The 24,110-nt window shown below is 43.0% G+C and overlaps 1 protein-coding gene across 1 annotated transcript; it reads left to right on the top strand.

Moving 5' to 3' along the window:
* Positions 1–22,291, top strand: LOC125716881 (calcium-activated potassium channel subunit beta-2-like). The gene is made up of 5 exons (XM_048989691.1): positions 1–87; positions 15,689–15,784; positions 17,337–17,507; positions 19,038–19,233; positions 19,694–22,291. Exons 1-5 carry the CDS (start codon positions 44–46, stop codon positions 19,976–19,978), a joined length of 792 nt encoding a protein of 263 aa, XP_048845648.1. The 5' UTR covers positions 1–43; the 3' UTR covers positions 19,979–22,291.
* The last annotated feature ends 1,819 nt before the right edge of the window (positions 22,292–24,110 follow it).

Here is a 24,110-nt window from a genome sequence, read left to right as displayed (position 1 = left end):
GGCAGAAGCACAAGGAAGCGGAGATCAAGTGTGAAAGTCCGTTATGCAGGCAGAAGAAAACTTCAGAAGTTCCCGTTCGAAAATGAGGTGAGATTTTATCCTTCGGTTTATTTGCTGGTTGTTTTCCTCTCTTATCTATTCGGTTTTCATCTGCTCGTCACATATATATAAAATAAACACACCATTGCCGTATCATTTACATTTATTCTACATAGAGAAATTCTTTAATCTGATATTATAAGTATCTAGAGGCAGAGAGACGTGGGTGTACAACATTGTTTAAGGAAATTAGTTAGTAGTTGGGCGGATTAGTTTTCCAAAACCCACTAATATTAATAGACAGGGAACTATAGTTAAACTCATCCATAAAGGTTAAACAGCGCTTAACAACAAAAGCATATTGTCTACCTTTAATATCTGTATTTTAACAATACAGGTTAGTTATTGGGGAAAAGTGTGCCGCGGCTCCAGAACCTTCTTACGTTAGTGACCAAGTGTAGCGATACATTTATTATTAGTCTGCAGGCAGTATTTAACAATACAGTGATCACTAAGTTTATTATTGACAGACGTATGAGAGCTGAATAATGCTCCACATCCATTCAGAATTGATTTCTCTCGTGCACAGTGTTATAATGCATATTCTACTAATAGTCTGCTCAGTACTTGTAATAGTGTCATTAGTTTATTCTGCAAATTGCCATTCAAGGCAATGTTGTCTGGGACAAGGAACGGTGCCATGAGTTTTTACTCAGAAGGTACACGCTGCAGTTTGTTAGCATTACTGGCATTCCCCCCCCCCCCCCACATATCTCTGTACAGTATATTTACATGATATAACAGTCCACAGTGTTGTTTCCACTTACGTGGGACTCCCAAGAATCCAAACACATGCATTGCGTTAAAATAATACATGTTATCGCAGTATACCTGCTGGAAGTTTCAAGATTAGATCGAAGCTGCATCATTCGAAGAAGTCAAACAAAAGTTAGATAGATAGATAGATAGATAGATAGATAGATAGATAGATAGATAGATAGATAGATAGATAGATAGATAGATAGATAGATAGACAAATTGTGCAGTAAAAAAAATTATACTAAGAAGAAGAGGAATCAGCCAAGTCTGGCTATGTGAGCTCGCCCCCCAGAGACATTCAGGGAGGCCACCAGCAGGATGACCAGAGCCACACTGTAAGTTTCAGATGAGCTTAAGAAAGCAGAGGAGGGAGGCGCTCCAGACTGAGAGAATGCCAATAGTGTGTCTCTCTCCCCGCCTTCATTCTGTGCTTTAATCACTTTTTTTTAAGCTTCATAAATATTTCCTTAGTATATCACAGAAAGTGCCGCCTTAAATCCTCAGAACTATTGCCCTGCATATTAAAGCTTTATTTTAAACAGCAAGAATTGTCCGCTGATTTCTTTCAAAACACTCGGAGTCGTTTAGTCATTTTAAGGATTCGAGCCCATTGCGGACGGAAAGTCTTCTGACGTGGAACATCCCTGACACACAGGCCTCAGCAGAACTACAGCCAAGCAACTGTTAAAACCAGTTAACTGGGAAATGGGTTACATTCGAAGGTGATGTGGCATGGAGACGGCACTGACGGCGAGCTCTGAACAGGCCTCGGCACACTTCTCACGTTTCAGCGATTAAGATTGTAATTAGTTTTCTTCAGTTTGCAAACGCTGACGTTTCTGCTGCACCACATACGTGCAAACACTGGTGGGGCCTTGCAGTGAGGTATTGCAGTGAGGTATTCACTGAATTTATTTCCTGGCTTTGATTTTTTGAGGCACCGTGGATTTTCTCTAAAGTTCCAGCTGGGGTTTGACATCGCCTAAGGTTTACAGAGACGTGGAGAGTAACCAGAAGAAAAATATTCCGATTTTATTTCTCCGAGAGAAAAATGAAATTCCCGCAGCACAAAGATGATACATTTCTGCTTAGATTTAAATTTCCAAGGTTTTTCTCTTGGGGAATCACTTTGGAAAATCTTACAGAACACAGTTGGATCTAAAAATAAGTGTCTTCTGGGACTTGGGGAACACTTTATCTCCAAGTTCCTCTCTTCTGAAGCATCTCTGAATGTCTTAAAATAGGATTCTTGTCTCCCTAACCCCATCGATCACACATCCATCCATAAAATCTCCATCGTTTCTCATATGCCTCGGTGATGGTTTGTTTTATTATGGATTTTTATTTCGCTGCCATTTGTCCAACAGCGATTTACTCCAGATGAAGATTCGCTGAGTTAAAGGGAGTTCTTGTGTTTTTCAAAGAGATAAGGAAAACACATTTATCCCATGTAGGATGTTTCTGTGCCCAAAGCTTACTGAGATACCCTCCAGGCAAGCCATGACCCCGCACTGGAGAAGCGGTTATGGGAAATAGATGGATGAATGAAACAAAGAGAACCTTGAGTGGTAACGTGTTCCTGAGGGAGACGGAAACCTTGGCAAAGTCTTGTCTGTTATGAAAGGCTTGCGGTTGCATCTGTGTGTGGAGTATGATTTTGCTGGTGTGTGTGTGTGTGTGTGTGTATTACATTGTGGGGACCAAATGGGGAGAAGCTCCCATGGGGAGAAGCTCAGTTTTATATAAATCTGTGACTGCAATCAAAAAAGTAAAAATGCCAAAAGTCCCGTATTTTGTCTGGTTACTTATAGTTAAGGTTAGGGCTGGGTGGGGGTTACGGTTGTCATGTCGGGATTAGAGTTTTCCCCATAGAAATGAATGAAGAATTTCCACAGAGATATAATTGCAAACCTGTCTGTGTGTGTGTGTGTGTGTGTGTGTGTGTGTGTGTGTGTGTGTGTGTGTGTGTGTGTGTGTGTGCTAGCATCACAGCATCATAAGAATAGGAGCGATCCACACTCGACCTCTTGATCTCAGGACGAGAATATCCAATTCCCAGATTGATTGCCTGTCCTTAAAAGTGACGAACAGTAGACAACATGTGGGTCTCAGTGTGTGAGCATGACTAGTAACATGAGTGTGAGTACTTTGGATATGATTGAGAGTACTTTGGATATGATTGAGAGTACTTTGGATATGATTGAGAGTACTTTGGATATGAGAAGTGACATGAGTGTGAGTATTTTGGATATGATTGAGAGTACTTTGGATACGAGTAGTGACATGAGTGTGAGTATTTTGGATATGATTGAGAGTACTTTGGATACGAGTAGTGACATGAGTGTGAGTACTTTGGACATGACCAGTAACATGACTGAGAATACTCTGGATATGATTGGAAATGCATTTGTACATGACTAGGGACATGACTGAAAGTACTTTTGGACATGATCTTTGCAAAAATATAATTTATTAAAGAATAGGGTTTGTCATAAGTTGGTGGTTTTGCCCCAAGTTATGGTGACACAAAGCAACTCGGACAAATGACTTGCTTTTGCTTAATATTGTCTCTATGGAATCCAAAATATTTCCATACAGCGGGAGACAAATGACTATTGGTGACCAGTTCTTATTTGTTTTCCTGCTTTTCAGTAATTTTTGAAAATTTCTCACAAAATTTTCTCTGACAGCCAGAGCACAAAGTCTTATGCTGGTTTGGGGAACACAACAGCACATGTGGTATTAATAATAATAATAATAATAATAATAATAGATTTCCTCCGGTTTCCCCCCACAGTCCAAAAACATGCTGAGGCTAATTGGAGTTGCTAAATTGCCCGTAGGAGTGAATGTGTGAGTGAATGGTGTGTGAGTGTGCCCTGCGATGGGCTGGCCCCCCATCCTGGGTTGTTCCCTGCCTCGTGCCCATTGCTTCCGGGATAGGCTCCGGACCCCCCGCGACACAGTAGGATAAGCGGTTTGGAAAATGGATGGATAATAATAATAGATACTTTATTGATCCCCATGGGGAAATTCTCTTTACACCTCCCCCAACTTGCTCAGAGGACACAGAGGAAACTCACCCGACGTGGAGTGAAAGGCTACACTCGAAGGGAGTTTAAACCCACAACCATGTGGCAAAAGGCAAGGGTACTACCCACTGACCAACTCTCAAATGTGTACAGCAAAGGGTATATATCTCACTTTGGAAATCCAAAATGACGATTAAATTGATTTATAGAAACGGCTAAAAAAACGTTAATACAGAAATATAAAGGCACACACTGGTGAAAGAAAAACTGCGAGATTTCATGGAAATTTATTAAAATGAGCCTGAGTTTGCTGAAATTTAAGTGAAAGCAAAAGAAAGATGATGCTCATTCTGAAACAGGCATTTAATATTGAATGTTAGTCTGATATCACTTTGCTTGATATGTTAATTTAGCCAGTATAAAGGCATAAAAACTTACCTTAGATTTATTATCTAAAATCAAAGCTAGGTTTCTGGTCAGTACGTCTTTTTTGTGGAAAGGAACTGACGATGGCGTATTGAAAACAACAGCAAGCCACAGGAAAAAATACAGTCATAAAATACAGTGTCAGAATATCAGTATCTCCACTGATCAGGGTTCGAGTCGCACTCCTGTTTTTTAAGCCCCAGTAAACACTGAGAATGATTTCAACTGTGCTTTTCCACCCCATCCACATGTACTGCATGCAACTCCTGTCTGTATCACTGTATTTTATTCAAGAACAGCTTTCTGAGGACTTGTCAAAACCAGTGACTGATATGAAAAAGACAATGTAGCTGAACTCTCAGGAGGGCCATCGAGTCTCAAAGTGACCATTGAGTATCGTATCCTATGTCCTGAGAGTGTTTGTCGGTGGCCTGGTGCCTTGAAGACTTACACTGATCAAATCGGGGCCCCGGCCTGGAACTTCAATCAGCTTAATGTTTGGAACATTCTACTTCATTTGAAATTTAAAAGGTCATGCATTTTAAAATAAGCTGAATTCTACAGGCATTCATACGGGATGATTTTTGCTGTTGGCTTACAGTACGGCATTTAAGTTTATGAAACGATGTGACAGGACGTGTGACCACTGTGAATTTTGGTAGGAACTGAGGGGTAACTCTGTGAACTCTGGGGGTTGACGGTACTGGGGGGGTCACCCTAGGCGGGAATCACTGCCAGCTGACACCCCTCAGAAGGTGACGCAGTAGACAGCTGTGTCACCTATAGGATTGACTGGCCCTGCTGGATGGATGGATGGATGGATGGATGGATGGATGGGAGAAAACTGAATTGTAAAAATGCAATGCATAAGCACTTCACAGTCTAGTGAAAACATATTAATGGAATAAAAGAAAGAGAAATGTTGAAGCCAATCGTGCCGAAAAAAAACACCAGAGAAAGTTATTTAGATTTTTTTTAATTGTGTGTATTGCTATGTATAATCCTTTATTGGCCATTGCACAGGTCTGAGTGCAGGTACATTGGGATTTTGTCTCTTTGCTCCTCTCATCTTGCTCTTCATAGCTTGGGGGTTTTCAACACAGGGTGTCTTAACCGCCATGGAGCTGGAGGTTAAGGGCCCGACTCAGGGGCCCGTGGATATGTGATTGTTCTGTTGAGGCTGGGGCTTGAACTAGTGAGCTACTGATCACAGGCACAGAGACTTGGCCCATTGAGCCATTCACCACTACACCCCCCTTCACTGTCCCCATATACATCCTTAATTATTTTATCATTTTCTAGTGTAGATCACATGACATTTTGAGGTGCTTTTATGGCTGAAACCATAACAATCCGATCAGACTTTTTTCTGAGAACAATTAAGCCATTTTTTTTTTTCTAGGAAATGTTCAATGGTCCAGTGATGGAGAATGCATTGCACTTTGCTTATAAACTCATTAGTGTATCTGTTGATTGCATGATCACATATAAAAAAAGAGTTTTGTCTATTGTGCATCGTAGCTGAAGGAAAAAACTATTTAAGATGACTTTTCATGATTTATGTTTATATCCACTAAGCCACGTTGGGCTCCAGCTGTTGTCTCATTGGACTGGCCTCTGTCTTTCACTGGCAGCTAAAACCTGGGTCATAATCTATATCAAACAACTTTAAAATAACAGCATGGACGGCCCCACAAGGTTGGCTTGAAGGCAGTCCTCTCCTACTGTCCATTAAGTGATAATTGTGTTTTAGCGGCATGTCTGAATGACCTCCTCTTTCATTTACGCTACCCCTCCAAAAAATTGCATCGCAGATAACCGCGATGGGTCAACGCTAAGGGCTGGCAGCGCGTGAATTTAATACCGATACATTTTTTCCGAGTACACTCCGTGGAGCATAAGAGCTCGAAGCGCATATTAAAATGGAAGATAACGCTGAACTATTTGAAGAGGATGTCTGTTCCTGCACTAGGCAGCATTTACTTAAAGGTCCTCAGAGCTGTGAAGCGGCCCTTGAAATGACCTGAAACCCTTATTCACCGGCTACCGCTCATCCCTGGCGCTCAGTCAGCAGATAAAGAAGGACATATACACTCATAATTATTTCTTGGACGTGCTGGTTAATGGGAAGCACGTTGAGTCATTAATAACGGTTACACTCTCCACCTCTTGCTACTTTGGCCAGGCTGCTCTGGCCCAGTGCAGTAATTAAACCCCAGACCTCTCATTGTCTCCTGACTGGTCACCTCTGCAGTGCGGTAAGGTCACAGTCCAATCACGATAGTCCTTCCCAAAATGTCCATTAAGGACGACATATCCGGCCGGCCGGCCTTTCCACGCTCGGTGTCTCCCGGAGCCTGATGGGCCTTTAATAGGTGAGGAGCACGTCCCGGCAGAGGGCATGCAGCACTGGAGCAGGGGAACACTAGCAGATACGCGGCTTGCATCTTAGCCCGCACAGGGATGTAAAGTTTTCATGGAACAGTTTTTCTCCAGTTTTGTCAATTAACGGCTTACGATGCATCGTTTCGCAGTTTTGGCGCCAAATCGTGCACAGGGTTGCGCCGTAAGTCGCATTTCAGCAGTATGTTGGTGACAGTGGGTCTTGGGCGTTACTGTTATTGGTGATGAGGTTCAGGACGAAGGTTAGATTACCGATGACGGGGACAGAGACTCCAGCAGCTCCCAAGAGGGCCAGCTGGTGTGGGAACCTCTTCAGGTAAGATGGCCAGGTGTTCCCATCTGTGTTTTTGTTGTTTCAAATCCTGCCCAGGAATCGGACGTTTTCCTCTCCTCTGAGGGGGTATATCAAGGCATAGATTTTGCTTTTATCTAATACAGTGAGATTTTCCTCATTCGGGTTAATATCTGTTAAATGTACTGCATTGACGATTGGGTATGTGGTCATGATGTTTGGTAAACTGTGAATATGAGATATGTGAGTTTTGTTTTGTTTTTTAAATGCAAGCTTGTGTTTGCTTTGTTGTTTGCTCTGAATCACCCTCAGCGTCAGACAGCAGTGTGTGTGTGTGTGTGTTTGTGTGTGTGTGTGTGTGTGTGTGAGAGAGAGAGAGAGAGACGGTCCAGGATAGGGCAAAGATCCTGTCTCTCTTTGCGATGCGCTTCTCTTTACATTCTTTTTACCCTGCACTGACTCTGGATCAGCACAGCCTTGAATGGACCGGCAATTAATGAAAGAATATGGGACGGTGGAGCTTAAGTGGAGATGAAGATTAGATGCGGACCGCTAACAGCTGGGAATTTCCGACTTGCCAAATGAGATTTCTAACTCTGGAAGTTTTCTTATTTTTTCACGTTTGTCGTCACTAGGGGCTGCGATGCAGCTCTCTGCCCACGGAGTGTGACTGGCTGAATGTGCACGGCAGAAAAAGGGAGAGATATGCGTCTATCTGCCCTTGGCTTTCCTGTTATATAATCAACAGGCTTCCTCCATTTAGGAAACGGAGTGCCACAGACCCCAGACTTATGGGGCGGCCGCTGATGGGTCCTCAGCGCCGCAGGGTGGTAATTAGCATTCCAGCAAGAAGGTGGCGCCATTTACTTCAATCGAAAATGAACTAGGAGGCATTGAAGGCTGCTTCGCAGGTTGGGGGCTGCCAGGATTCACCTTTGCCACAAGTTAGGAGCTGGAGCAGACTGTGGGTAAATCCTCTGCCACATCTTCACTAACACTTCGGACGAGTTAAAGACGCTGCCGGTACGTAATAAAACTCTAGCTATTTTGGATTAACATACTTTAGATAAAGGAACCGAATTTGCAAGAACCGCTTCCTTTAAAGGAAGGAACCTATTCTTTCCCATGCTGTTAAGAGGAGATTAACGTGCGACAGTGCAACTTATTTTGTCATTAATATTGCAGAACCAGGTTTGCAGAATATGCGGTGTGCTTTCCAGATGTCCTCTTTTTCTGTACTTAAATGCTGATTAAACTGCACCGGGTCGTTCTGCATGTTTTCCGAAGGGCTGTCACAAAGGGAATCATTCTCATATCAGCAATTCCAGCATTTTAATTTTATCTTTGTTTGTTGCATGAGAGTTAATGTGTCAATGTGTGTAGGTATAAAATATCATATGGCTCTTTAAGAACTGGAATGGAAAGAGTCACGATACTCAGCTGATATGTTTGTTACATTAATTGGTAGTAGAATTTCAATGATGTTGATAACAATGATAATTATACTTTATCTGCCATTTGTACGAGTACTGGAACAAGGATGTTTTTGGTTTTTACATATCCCAGCTTAGCTCGTCTCTGTGCATGACTATTTGAGTCGGAGTTTCTTACACTCAACTAACTATCCATGATGGGAGGCAGATTAAACAGTATGAAGACAAAGCTTACTGATTTACTACCATAATTAATGACACATTTTTGTTGGCGAACCAAAAATCTGGATGATCGAATGATGACAGGTATCCGCAACCAGTTTGCTAATAAGTAAAAGCTTTGTGCAGCTTTAGCCCAGGAAAAACCTGATGCAGTAATCACTAGCTTGGCTTCTTCTGTAGTTGAGATATTTCTGATTTTTGTTTGACTGTATGGTAAAATTGGCCGGTGGCTTTAATTACGAAGTGGAGACCATCTCCAGCAGATTGGAGTAAAATTAGTTTTCTGCCACTGGAAGAACAACAGTTAAAATGATGAAAGGAGGCTTTGCAAGAGCCAGAAATTAATACTGGGCGAAAAGCACATGCAGACACTAGCAGACACTTGGCACACTAATGAAATCCCTGTCAGTAGAACCTGTGGTGTGCAGAACGTTTTATGTTATGTCTGGAGAGCCGAGCTGTGGACCTATGTGCCGGCAGGACAGTCTTTGATCCCTCATCTGGGCTCTCTGGTGTGTGTCCCTCTCACTCATGGGAGTTTTACTTACTGTACAACCATTGATTGGTTCAGAGAGATAACCAATCAGATTACACAGGAGGTGGATACAAGCAATTGGAGGAGGTGTGACCAACCAAACAAGAACCACCTCCTCTACAATCTGATTGGTTATCTCTCTGAACCAATCATTTTTTGTTCTGCTCTCAGAACATTTTAAAATGTTTTAAACAAGTAAAATTCCCGCGACTGTCCCTCTCAGGAGGGTCTGGATATAGCAGCCGATTTTTCCTATACTGTCATCATCCTGCCTATCATAATGGAAACACACATACAACTATATCTATATACACACACTGAGCTATTTACTGAGTCTTGAAAACATCTGGTGGGGGATTTTTTTTTTTTGGGGGGTGAAACAATACAGTTTCTCCCGTATACAGCGCTATGCAAAAGTCTTAGCCAGTCAAAGTAAACGTTTAAATCAGCTACATGCTGGTTTAAAACTATGATATTATATCTGTTACGGTGAGTCAGCTTAGCCGTATTAAAACCCCTCCCAAAGTCACCACAGAATTTACAGCATCCGTCCAATAGTACTGATGGGTTTGTTGACTCTACCACTGACACACCATGTTTGGCTAATCTATATTTTCTTGAGTTATTTAGCTATTTAGTTTAATTAATGAAGAGAGCTGGAGGTGAAATGTACTGAATAAATGGAATGGCTGGGGTGCCCCTGAGGAGAGGTTTGGGAACTAAAACGGTTTTCATCTAGCCATCCAAAAGATACCAGTAATTATTGCTTGATTTTTTTTACTTGTGTTACTGTTCATTTTCATATATTATAAGCATATATATTATGTTAAATTGTCAGCTTTTTTGAGCAAAAATATATTTACTACCCAGAAAAATAGCTTTAAACATTTTCTTTGAGTGCCTACGACTTTTGCATAGCTCCATATCTTGACCAGAATAAGTGGCTAGAAGATGGATAGATGGATGGAAGATGGATGGATGGACGGAAGATGGATGGATGATGGATGGATGGATGGATGGATGGATGCCTGCATCACACAGCAAGATATGTTGGTTGGCTGGATAACTTAGTTTAAATGGAGTTAATCTTTGTTCCTTATATTTTGCCCAGACTCCCTTAAATCCGACAAATTACCTTGCTAACCCAGACATCTAGCTTTGTGATTCAGGCCTCAGATTGATAGATGTGGTTATCAGACACGTGGACTTACTAATAACAAAAACAAACTTCAGGTTAAGATCATCAATAGCAGATCCTAGAAAGTCAAGTTGGTGATTCATTTAAATACTCTCTTCCCCAAGAATTTTGCATTTTGAAAGGGAATTTGCAATATGGCCAGTCATGAAATTAGCTGCCAACCCCTTTCCACCGCTAACTTTTCGCTGCGCATCTTTAGTAAATTCAAATAGTGCTACTTTAACACCAAAGAAGGTTTGTGCTGCTGCAAAACTTTAGTAAATCAGACCCATTGCTTCTATTTTACAAAAACATGAACCAACGAACAAAAAAGTTCTAGTTCAGTAACAATTTAATTAAATTTTTCTAGTGTCTGGGGGAGAAGGGCAGTTTCAAATGAAAACCGTTAACGTAAAGAACATTGAATGCCGATACTTTTCTTGAGTCCACATGCCTTCAATAAATAAAAAAGAAGGTATTTAATTATGCACCAAAATAATAAACTTGATAAACAATTATTGATTTTGAGGGTATTTTCATTCTCAATTTAAAACCATCATCCAAACTTTGATGCATAGTAGAGTAGTTTTCTTGAAAACTCTTCTTGAATCTTGAAAAATTTCGAAAACTCTTCCTCAGGCAGGAGATCAGCCATTTTTTGTGCTTTCCATTTCCTCACCTGAGTACTGCTTCTGCCGTAACTTGTTTGTTTCAATTTAACGATGATGGGGACCACTGCAAGCTCATTAGAGCCTAAATTAATTTCATGCTTTGCAAAGAAGAACATGGGCAATAATGGAAAACATACTGAAACTGGGGAGGAAATCCAAATTACAAAATGGCTGCAGCAGTATAAAAAAATATATGAAAATATATATTATTTGCGTACATGAAAGGCACTCCTAAACACACAATTCAAGAGGGCACAAGTTTTTCTAGGAAATAGACTATGGAGTAAAGAGCAGGAGAAGCCAAAGCTAGGAAAAAGGGTGTGTTTGTGTGTATTACATGTATCAGCACCAAGTCCGTCTAAGCTACTGCCTGAAAACAAAAACAGTCGCAATGATTTGACAAAGTTAACCTGATATCCGTGACTCGAAGTGTGTGTTGGGGGCGGGGTAAGTAAGCATTGGAAGCCAATGAACAGTCAGTTTCATAAAGAATTTCCCGCTCATGATGTATTTAGAGGGCTGGTTGTACAGGTACCCACCCCCCCCCCACCTTATGACTGGGCCACAGCTTGTAACAATGGGCAGTCGCTCAATTTCAGCTGACAATAAAGTCGTTAGGATCCCGTTAGCCTGGTTACCTACATTTTCAATGCACTGGGCACCCTTTGTTCTCATTTCTGATTTCCCCCCCCCCCTTTTGCTTAATTAAATTTGCCACTTAATTGGAGTTTTGTATGTAGCTGCTGCACTGATGCTGGAGTGAGGTGGAGGCAGAGGCTCTGATTGGGAGGTAATTAGTGGGCAAATGAAGGCTTGTCTTCGGCTGAGAGGCCCCCACGGTGACCCACCTTTCAGCTGATTCATTAAATCACATAAATGGCTCTCATTTACCTGAGTGCCCCCCCATACCCCTTTCCAATGTTATTTTTCCCTCACAGGGTAATTTGCGCTCAGTAAATTATTTATGGGCTACTGAAGGGCTCCTTCAGAGCCACCCCGATTGGCCACCAGGAGATGCGTGGCGGTCGGTGAAGCACAGCTCACAAGGACGCCCCCTAATGGTGGGTGATGTACCCACAAGCCAGTCAGGGCCTCCTGGATCCACTTACTCCCTTAACTTTCTGGAGTCGGCAATGGCGCCCTTGCGGTAAAATAGACAAAAAGACTCGGCAAACCCTTAAAAAAAAAAAAAAAAAAAGCTAAAAGTTTTTGTCATGGAAACATAAAACACACCTAATCCCCCCCCCCCACAAACCTTGAACTATATACAGTATGTACTGTATATGTGTATGTGTGTATATGTGTGTATATGTAGAAATGAAATATATTTGTAGGGATTTGTATGAAGAATAGACATTAGAGTAACAGACTGGCTGCTTCACCCTTTTCCAAACAGCGATAATCCTGCAGATGTTACTGGGTCAAGAAAACACGTGAAAACTCCCATAAACGAGAGCACGTGTCTGCGGTCTGTTTACACTGACTGAGGAGCTTCGACCTTTTATTTTGTGACGTGAGAGAGTTTTCACTGCGGAAATACCATAATTAACTTCATTTCATGGATAACTGTGTAAGCAGTGACTTTGTAAAATACAAAAAAAAGTCACTTGATTTGTAATTTTGATCACTTCTGTAAAAACTTCTCTTTAAGAAGGTCATTAGATGTTCGTCGGTGTAACTGTGTTTCTAATATCGGGTCGGATGTTCGGCATGTTGCGACAAAGCCCAGATTGTTCTTAGCTTGTTTACGACAGCTGAGAGTTCCCGCTTGGGGCGGCACTGTGGTTCATCGGTTAACACTGCAGCCTCATACATCCAGGGCTAGGGACCCCCCCTCCCCCCTGGGCTCTCTGGGCGTGGGTTCTGCATGGTTAAGCGAACTGCTGTCGCTATAAACTGCCCTTAGAGTTAAAACTTCCCTGTTCCCATCTGGCTTGTTCTTCGGGTCGTGTCCGAAATCAGCACACAGGCTTCCACAGCTCCCAGTCGGACATGCTTCAACTTGTCAGACAGACCATCTAAAATGTCTATTTTTAGAAAATGTAAATTGTATTTGGAAATAATCTTCCATAAGTGATAGCTCACCATGGCATTATGTAGAACAAGCAGGGCTTGAGGATGCGAAGAGGGGGAGCTTGTTTTGTGACCAACGGCTCAGACTTACAAGATTTTTCATTTAATTTCCTGGCCGTTCTGTTATTGTTTCATTTTCATGAGTATGCCGTCGCCGGTGTAATTGGCATCACCATTTCATGCAAGATTAGGCATGTAATCAGGTGTTAAATAACAGGGTGAGCTGGGGCACTAACAGAAGCAGGGCTGTGAACGACACCACGAGCGACACTGCGTGCTGAGTGATGCCGTGTGCTGTGTGACTCTGTGAATCAGCGCCCTGTGATCCACCAGCATCCTGTAGGGGGCGCCACTGGTGGGTGGCGTGTGGCTAGGCGGGGTAGGCCTCTGTGTCTGTCATGGGGAGGTCGCTGGTTCGAGCCTCGGCAAAATAATCTCACCTCTGTTGGGCCCTTGAGCGAGGACCTCTGAAGCTCACATAAATCGCTTGACCCTGCATTCAGACTGTAAGTGTTACTTTTGATTGTGTGTCTCAACAAAGAAAAAGAGCCATTGCAATGTACTTACAGTACTGCAGATAATCATTTCTTTCTTTTTACCAAACCATGACCATTTATAGTTATATAAACTTGTACAACGTTACATATGCATGACATACTGTAGTATAGCCCTGGGACATTTAAATTGCTACCAAAAACATCTGTCAACTTTAAAATAATAATTTTACACTTTAAAATAATAATAAGGTCATAATAATAATGGCACTTGGAAAATGAAAGAGAAGCAGCAGTGAGCGTGCGGCGAGGAGTGATCTGTGCTCTCACTGGGAGTGCCGGCGACATCAGCTGGGACGATGGATTTAAAGCAGGCCGAGGAAGGCACCTAGGACTGGATTCAGGAGATTCAGTACAGCAAATTTAGAGTGAATGGCCTGGAAAAAAAAGAATCACAAACTACACTGGGTTTGTAGCCTTGCCATTGCATTTACTTGTTTGTCCAGTTTTTGCGGCTTATCACGCATTTGCAGAAATGTAATATGTGAAATCCAGTGACAAGTGTGACAAAAGGAGACCTGAATATCCCTCTGCACACCTGGATGCTCTATGGCACTGACCTTCTTTTTGTTTTGATTAGTAAAGAGCCGTTTCCTGCGAGCGTCTGCGCACAGTCCTGTGTCCTGATGATAGGTTTATAATTAGCTACTCAGAACAGAGCAGAGTCATCGCACTGATGATGGATGCCACAACCGGTCTAATAGTCCAGATGTTGCCAGTCACCCACAGGTGTTACGATGGGATCACGGCGGGCTTTCGCGGCTGGGAGGTGGCGTGGCTGCTTGTTCTACGGGGCGATTAGACCAGAGGCTTTCCGCCACCAGTAAGCCAAAGACTTGGCCGGTCTCCGCGCTCGCATTCACACTCGAGGTGCTGACGCCGCTCCGCATCTATGACAGCCGGTCATTAAGCATCTCCTGACGTATGGTAGCCGGGATCCGGTCAACGTCAGGCAGCTGAAGCGGCTTCAGAGACGTCTAGGCGTCCGCAAGGAAGTCCGAGTCTCTGAGGACCAACCCAGACAGGGGTCCAGCCAATTGACAGGTGAGGCATCTTCTCGAACCTGCTGTCATTTCCTGAAGGGATCTTTTTTTAATCATGTGAACCATTCCAAGAGGACACCAGTTGCAAAACACAGATTACTCATCGGCGCCGACCACCGCCAAACGCTGCAGGGATAAATATGTTCCCGAAGCAGCTCATCCGTTGGGAGACCATTTCTGGGATCCTTTTTAACAAGCTGGAGTAGAAGATTTCTTCTGCGGCGGCTGTGATGCGGTGGAACAGAGAAGCACAGAATGTTTACCGGGGGTTTGATTCCGGAGCTGGATTCCGTGGCGTCCAATCATGGATGGGGAGGGCGCCACGTGTTGAAATCAAAACAGGTGCCCGGGTGCAGAAGCTAATCTGCTCTGTTTAGGCATAGCTGGCCTCTGAAGCGCTCCGAAAAACACCTGTTCGCAGCCGTTGCTATGAGCCACTCCGACGAGGCCAATTACCTGGGGGAACTAGGGAAGCTTTTAAACTCGTCTCCTCGCAAACGCCAGAGTCCTTCGGGGAGGATCGATGCCTTTTCTTAGCCTGCCTGTGGCGCCTAATTATCTACGGCTTTTCCCGATGAGTAGTTAGTTGGAAATGAACAGGGAGGGGAGGGATTCGCTAGCAGCCAGGCAGGTACGAGACAGGCAAGAGGTTTGCCTTGCGAAGAGGTGCCGTTCCTTGCCTGCAGACGCAGCCGCCGGCGCTCACCTCGTGACTTTCCGCGCTCTTCTGCACTGAAGCGACAAGGGGGGAGTGTTTACTCCCCTCCTCCGAAGCCCCGAGGCGCACGCTCCATCTCCGAGGAAAGTCTGCAGGCTGCCCACTCAGTCACTGTCACCGATCTGCCTCCTCCTCCCGTGCGACAGGGTTCCTGGCCCGTTCCAGGGCTGGGTCACAGGGCGAGGGGGGTAACATGGCTGTCAGGGCAGGAGGAGAGGAGGGGGTTGCTTAACAGACATCTCCTCCGGCAGGTCGGTCCAGACCACTGAGAAGAGACTGCCTGACGGGGCAGAGGGAGACATGTTCCTGTTGACCGGGAGCAAGGGGCCTCAAAGCAACGGAAGGAGGTAGGGCAGTCAGCCGCCGGTCCGGACCCAGAGCTAGATCCGTGCTGTACCACGGACCGGCACCCTGTACCATTCAGAGAGTTGTTCAACAGCATGTTCTCATTGTCTTGTATTTGAGCATTAATACATATTTGACCCTTATTGCTTTTATGTCTGTGTGAGTGATACCATCTCATTGAGAGAATATATAGCATTGTTATGATGAAATTTAACTCAGAAGCGAAACGCACCGAGCAAATGAACACTTAACAATCATTTGTTGTGTTACAGAAAAGATTTAGTTTTTTGTTTTTCCTCAGTTACCTTTGAAACGCTAGTGGAAAAATAAATAACTGTGTTTTGTTTTGCAGTTCACAAAAACGTTTTATACGCTGCTGAATGCAGTCTGACAATTTGTTTTATTCTGAATCCAAACAAAACATAACATATAAATTTCACTCGACCTTTTCTAAACATAAAGGGAAATAATGGCTCAGAATTATTTGCATTCAGTTTTTTTAATCTAGCTAATTAGTGTGAATTTATGAGTGTTGATTGCTTACATGTTGGCCAGATTTTCCCTAATTTGCTAACAACTGTTCTGTAATGGAATATCATAGTGATATGTGACGTTCTTCTGCTCCTGAAAGGATCTAGGCTCCAGCAGTTATGGAAAGCGGGAGGATGGCTGGGTAATAGATTTAGTTAGAAAACTGCATTGTGTAATTGTAGTGATCAGCAAATTGATCAACTGAAGGGCATTACTTTGGGTTGAACATTGGAGGGGGGTTGAGGTCTCCACCCATTTAGAGGACTCCTGGGACATGCATTGGTCTATTTTGATTACTGGGGGGGGGGGGGTTACAACCCTCCCTCCATCTCCCCCATCCCCCCCCCCCCCCGCCCCCCTCCATCGCCCCATAATTTACACCCATAGATTGACTTGCATCTCAGAAATGAGAAACCGAAGTCTAAGGTCTTAAGCAATATATACAAACAATATAGCAGATGTTTTTTACCATAAAATCTGAAGTAATGAGCCAATGACATTTACAAAATCCATTACTACAGAACCAAAAACTCTGCCATATGTAACCCAGCAAAAGAAACATCACATCAACATTTTATAGAATTTATACAAGACTACGTGGGAGCCAAATGTTGTATTTCTTAATAATGTGTTATTCGAGAGGTAAAATTCCGTATGAAATCTTTGCACCAAATGGGGATTTTAAAGTAGTTTTTTTGTTCTGGACAAAAAAATGTACATGCTACATTAGGAGAAGGCAACAGTTATTTTGGAAAATGGGCTTCACGGATTTTTGAATGACCTTCCAGTTAGCAGCAATGCCAGATGTGTAGATGGATGGATGCTTCATTAATCCCAAAAGTGCCAGAAATTCAGGAAGGACGGGGGTGAGGCGGTGGTGAAGCAGGAGGACGGCAGGACAAAAGCCAGCTTCCTCTGTGACACGTCCGGAAGTTCTGGAGTCAAACGATTCACGGTCACGGCTAATCCAATCATGGGCTCTTTAATCAAATTTCGTGCATGTATGTTTGTTTCGTGCACCAGGAAAATCTACCAGAAAATCCATCAGTATGAGCTGAAGGACAAGAGGAAGGCGGTAAGGGCATATAAGGCTGGAGAAGACCGGGCCATCCTGCTGGGCCTCACTATGGTCATCTGTGCCGCCCTGATGTACTTTATCCTCGGGGTCACAGTGGTGCGTCCATACTTAGACAGGTACCACCTGACCTCTGACCTCTGACCTCTGACAAGCTCCATCACATGCAGAATTCATGCACCCTCAATTACATCAGACCTCACTGCCTTTGATGCTGTGCCTGGATTTTAAGCATGCAATATTGATTCAATTATACAGAAAATGCTTTTTAATAAAAACTCATCTCTAACAATTAGACTGGTAATTATCACTTACACGTCACTTCCATTATAAATATAACCTGTATTGTCCATGACATATTGATACATATAATATATGAAAAATGCAGCATAAAACATTTGGCATATATGATATCCAGGAAAATCCAAGGGCAAAATCTAATCCCATAATAACACACACCATGCTGTGTGTTTTTTAAGTGTACAACTACTAAATTGCCGTGGTTACAATGCTAAGGATCTCAGCATCTTCTGTTACTGTAAACTTGCATGAAAAAGCTACATAATAATGTAATGTGGCACAACATTTCCTGAAGCGATTCTATCCCTTAAAGTGATTACTACCCTGCGGGCTGGAAACTGCTAATCTATCCTAACTACTGCATAAATGTGTTTGCCTGCAGTTTTGTTTCATAAATAAAGAATTAATAACAGAATTCATCCCGTTCAATAATTTCATCCATTCAAATAAGAATAGAATTACATACAGTAACATAACTCTTAGCACACACATGATCTAATCTCCCAAAACAAAGCCAAGTGTTAATCCTTGTCTAGACATGTCATCATTTCGCATATCGTGAGAGAAGAGGCCGGTTTGTGCCTGCCAAGATATCATTTTGGTGTTGCCTGCTAAGCCTCTGTCTCTTGCCAGAAACTGCGAATTTTCCCTAACAGCACTAAATATGAGACTGAGGTAAAGTATATTATTAAAATCACAGAGTGCATCATTATATTTGGGAAGAAAAAAGCAAGTCATTTCGGATATCGCTCACTGCACAGTTAATTGTCTTTTCCTTGATTTTCTCAGTTTACTTGTGATAACACATGACTTTTAAATTTATCACTACAAACTAAGTCAAGTTTCATACAGTTTGGTCGAGTGATAGACACATTGGTCTGACTGGATCTGCAGAATGAATGATGAGATTCGGCCCTTGGTCTTTGGGGCAATAAATGAACAGAAATTAGCTACATATGTCACATGACGTCAGCCTGCCCCTCATGTTCCACCCATATTATAACTGTAAGATACATGCAAACTTTATCGAAAGACAAAACAAATAAAATGCTCAAAGTGACCGAGGCTTTTGAAAGGTGTAACTGACCTCCTGTTGGCTGTGGATATTATTGACCGGACAAAGCGATCCCACCCACCATTGAACAATCATGTCTATACCACTACTATACGGGTTGTCCTCCTATTCTCTTTATGGAGGGACCCCATTTTGGTCAAGAAGGACCCCACCCCGCAAGACCGGCTCCATGCGCTGCATGTTCTGCCCCTTTGTGTTGACATCCAAGTCTGCTGATTCAACCTTCCGATGTTTTTTTTCCTCTCACCTCCTCCCCTCCTTCCCTCCATCCAAGCGTCTGGACGGAGGAGTCCATTTGCACCGTTCTCAACTCCACAGTGATAGCGGAGATGAACTGCAGCTACAGCTGTGGCATTGACTGCCGAGGGGTCGCCAGGTACCCCTGCCTGCAGGTGTTCGTCAGGATCAACGCCTCTGGGAGGATCGCCCGACTGTCCCAGAACGAGGATTCACAAGAGCTGAGCTCACAGGTCAACAGAAATCTTCACGTAGCGTACAGAATACTTACATCTGCTTACATTACTGGCTCTGTAACAGCAACTCATTTTCCTACAGAAATATACTTACCCGCAGCTTTGCTTATTAACAAAAATCTTATAATGACAGAATCTCCTTCAAATCAGTCCTTTGCAAAAATACACAATCAATATGCACAGCAGGTAGCGCGGCGTGATTACATTAAGAGAACATGAATCTTAATTATTTCAATTATAAGTATGAATTATAAGTCAGTTGTGACAGAAAAACACTGAATATTATTACTAAGAATTATATGTTTGGAGTTATTAACAGTCAACAACAATAGTTTAATCAGCTTGAATAATTACAGTATTAATTATGGTAATGATACGACAAAGAGGCACATTCAACATCCTTAAATGATGATGAATATGAACTGCTGTGTTTTCCGACTTGCCCCTCTCCCGTCAGTGTTTCTACATGCCAAAGTGCAGCAGGGACCAGACAACGGCGCGGGTGGTGATCGGGAATATCACCGAGCGCCTTAGGGTCCTTCAGCGGCTGCCCTGCTTTCACGACCCCAGCGAGCAGCAGGAAAACGTCCTGCTCACACGGCAGCATGGAGACGCCAGCGCGCTACAGTCACTCCTCTGGCCCTCCTGCGTGCTGACCATAGGACTCATCATCGTGCTCATGGTCAAGCTCACGCAGTATCTGTCTACGCTCTGTGACAATATCAGCAGGGACAAGAGGTGAGGGCGCCCTCTAGTGGCAGGGAGGATCGTCAGGATCGTCACCTAAAAACTTTTAAAGGAATCTCCTTAAATCGTGCTGCTTTAATCTATTACCTTCTCCTCCTGTGAATGAGCAATCATCTGCATGGATGACCCAGAGGATCTCACTCAGCGTCCAACAGGGGGCATCAAATCACTATGTCAGCCAATTCTGATCTGCACACATAACAAGCACAAGTCCTGTTTGGAAGCTAAACAGCGATACGTGGGATACAATAAGCAGACTATGGCCTACAGAAGTTGTTGGACAGTCACGCAAATCTATCACAGTTGGGGCAAGAAGGTAAACCGCTTTACCCGAAGATGTAAGCGCCTGTTCGACAGTTTCTAACACCACGTCTGTCTGGAGTAAGGATCAGCTATCACTGTATGGCTTGGTAGCGTAAGCTAAGTTTCGGGAGAAGAGCATTTCACGCTGTGCTGTCAAGCTCTTCAAAAGGAGCATGAAGCTTCGCCAAGCACTCAGAATGGTGATGTGCGGTGGTGTCGAATGAGGACACTGACTGGAGAGACGTGTCTTGAAAGAAACGCGCGATATTTGATGACCCCTCACAGATTAATCATCATCGGAAAATGTGGCTTTTCTGGACGCCGAGGCGCAGCTGTAATGGCGCTGATGTTCTCTGCGGTGTTCTTCAGATGCCGTGGCGTTGAGACATGGATGGAACGAAAATGGTATGAGAAGAGAACAAGCTTCGGTGGCGGGAAGACCGGAAGTACGTGCGCGGCCTGCGATGATGAAGAGTATAACCGTTTAAATATTCGTCGCTGTCCGATGAAAAACACGTATCTCCGAAAATCTAATATTGCAGGAGCGTGAAAAAAGGCATTTTCTCAGAAAGTGCTTCACAAAATAAGCCTAGAACAAAGTAATAATACACCCTTGGCAGCACAAATAGAATCCGATCTTTACAGAATCGTCGGTGAATGGTTTAATGTTTTAAATGTATCACATGGATTACTGTCAGCATGGCTGATATGTAGGTGTCATCAAGATGCAAACTACTCCTGCTTTATATTCATAATTAACAATGATGTTAGTTAGCTTGCTATCTAGCTGTCAGTGTTAAGTTGTTAAAATCAATGATATAAAGTAATCCATACAGATCATCTTGAGTACGAGGGGGCAGCACGTGACTCAGCAGGCTAAGCCTGTGATCGGATGGTTGCCGGTTCGAGTGCATTTTTGGCAGAATCGTCACTTCTCTGGGCCCTTGAACAAGGCCCTTAACCCCCAGCTCCATGGGCGTCCCTATGGGTGGCTGCCCATCGCTGCCCAGCTTACTGTCACCCTCATAAGTGTCTGTGTGTCACGGAGAGCAAGGTGGAGTAGGTGAAAAGAGAATTTACACACAAGGGGTCAATGAAGTGCTATTAACATGTAACAAATGTAAACTAGCACCAACAGAAATACTAGTTAAGTAGATGACTTCGTATATCATCATCATACTTCATACAGACAAAACATCTATTCGTTGGTCAATTTCGATGTTAAATGCGCAAATCAGAGGAGAATCAACATTTCGTCTATATCAAATTTGTCAAAAAAGTGGACATACGTGGTTTTCATCAGATAGCAACACAGTGTCAAAATATAAGGAGGTTGTTAGCTATATCGCATATATTGATGACATGATTTGTTTGTCCCTGAGGGACTTTTCTGCAGCAGTCTGGGCACAAATACCAAGCTTAACAACAATACAAAAGTCACACAATAAATACGCATATTATACCTATACAACTATAGACAATTTTTCATATATAAATAATGGCTCAGTGGGCAAAACCTCTGTGCCGGTAATCAGAGGGCTGCAGATTTGAGCCTGGACACGTCTGCGGGTCCTTCAGCGAGGCCCTTAACTCCCAGCTCCCTGGGTGCTGCTGTGGGTGGCTGCCATTCACAGCCAGCTTACTCTCAGCTACGGAGCAAGTTTGGGGAGGCCTAAAGAGAATTTCCCCACGGCGATCAATAAAGTATCAGTTATTATATTTGTTATATACGTCAGCTCTTGATAGGTACAATGAAATACATGAAAAACTGCAGTGCAAAGTATAATTATAATCTTTTTAAATACATAAAGATGGTCTAATGCTGGAGGAGAATGAATCTAATGCAGATGCTGGAGGAGAAAATATAAACGAGTGTGTCAGGTATCAACTACATTACTAAAATGCCATTGTATCATTTTATAAAATTTTTACTTTTTGTATATTTTTTTCTTCATCCGCTAAGTTCAGCCGGTAGAAAATAAAACCAGTTTGTGGTGTTTGCATAGCCTGCTGTGATTGTGCTCTCTCTCTCGAAGCGGTCAGCTAGTTTGTTACTGAAATAACCATAGGGGCTTATAAATCTAATGTGTGCACATTTAAACAACACATTTTTATTTTATACAAGAGAAATTTTATACAGGAGAAATTTGGTATCATATGCTCACGCTCTGCACAATAATTTGTCAGTCTACCCTCAAAAGTCATTACATTGGCTGGGAATCAAAAGCAGGTGGCAGGCAAGAATTAAAGCACTGAAGCACCAATGGCAACACGAAACCTGATCTTCTTGAGAGTCCCTCAGTCATATTCTGCCGTACACTTGAGCAGCTGTGAGCATTAGAACTTCCAGAAAACAGATGCTTCCTGGCTGCCCTGTGCACTTCCCTACAGCCTCGCCTCAGGACATCAGAGGTGACGACACAGTCCATCAGCTGTGCAAAAACCCACCCACTGACAAGCCTCCCGGGCTTGTTGACTACCTACTGTACAGGCTTACTGGAGGAGCATTATCTAACCAAAGTGGTGAAGATTAGTTAGCAGGATGCTAATCTGCCATTATCACATAAGGAGGTTGTATGTTAGCAAGGACTAAGCAATGCATCCAGTATTGACAAGAAATCTTAAAGGAGACTTTTATGATCTCAGCTGTAGCATGAAGCCTGAGCAGGGACAGTGGTGCATCATGGGAGATTGATGTCATCAACATAGTAGTGGCTATGTAACTTGTTGATTGGAATTACAGAGACAGTGTACAGAGAGAAGTGTAGGTGACCAAAGACTAAACCATGAGGTACACCATTTCTTACCTGATGTGACTTGAATGCCTCTGCATTCCAAAACAAAAGAATAATTTACCTGACATGTACAGTAAGAGCCACACTATCTCAGAGCACACAGTTGAGTTTAGCGAGGGTGCAAATGTACCCCCTACTGGTCAGATGAAAATGCTATTTGAACATATTATGTAAAATAAAATTTAAATATATTGCAAAGTTATATTTCAAAATGTTGTTTGCGTTAGTCATTTCAATGTGTGATAATTTATTGTAAATGTATTTATCTGCATAAAGGACTGGTTGACCTCTATCATGCGGTGCTCCCAGGGAGAAAGACCTAGAGTCCCGAATATCAGAGCAGTCCCTGAATTGCCAAGTTGAGATAACATGAACAGGTGGATCTGGCAGTACACAGTGTCCATCAACAAAATTTTACATCCCTACTTCATCACTTAAATGTTCAGCAAGCTGTAAATCATTCGAATCTATGTTTTGCAGCTTAGTTTAAAATATATTTTGTTTAGATCTGGCTCTTTGGGAATTAAAAAAACACAAACCAACTGATCTTTACAAAATGTGTTGAAAATGTATCAGACAAATATTCATTGCCGTCTAAATTCGGTCCATGTGGTTTCAACATGTACAGGAATACAGAACTGAATATTCATTTTTGCTAATGTGTCTGGCTCAACGTCAACGGAAGACTGTATGAATGTAGTGCAGAATGGCGAGTGTTTATGCCCAGAGGGTTTTTAAGCACCAGGTCATCCATAATGTCTGAACCCCCACAACACTTTATGGATGTAGCGGCATGAATGCAACTGAGTTAGGGGTGAGTGCTAATCAAGAGGGAGGATGGCAAACTCCAATACGAGGGCCCGGCTGAACAGGGCTGTTGATAGATGAGCACTTCCCCTCTTTCTCAAGCAGGAAAGAGATGAAGTCCTGGCCGGAGGCCACCTCCAGCCTAACACTTCCTCTTAATTCAAATTACAAAGAAGTGCTTATCTTCCACGTAGCAGCAGGTCCAAATGCACCGTTATCCGG

Source organism: Brienomyrus brachyistius, chromosome 21 (genome assembly GCF_023856365.1).
Source record: "Brienomyrus brachyistius isolate T26 chromosome 21, BBRACH_0.4, whole genome shotgun sequence".
Lineage (NCBI taxonomy): Eukaryota > Metazoa > Chordata > Actinopteri > Osteoglossiformes > Mormyridae > Brienomyrus > Brienomyrus brachyistius.
This window is presented reverse-complemented; position numbering and strand designations above follow the sequence as displayed.

Excerpts from the sequence above, each read along its gene's own strand:
- LOC125716881 (XM_048989691.1), top strand. The coding sequence starts at position 44 with ATGCAGGCAGAAGAAAACTTCAGAAGTTCCCGTTCGAAAATGAG. Across the intron at positions 88-15,688 it reads AGTTCCCGTTCGAAAATGAG|GTCGGTCCAGACCACTGAGA; the intron begins GTGAGATTTTAT and ends CTCCTCCGGCAG. Across the intron at positions 15,785-17,336 it reads CCTCAAAGCAACGGAAGGAG|GAAAATCTACCAGAAAATCC; the intron begins GTAGGGCAGTCA and ends TTCGTGCACCAG.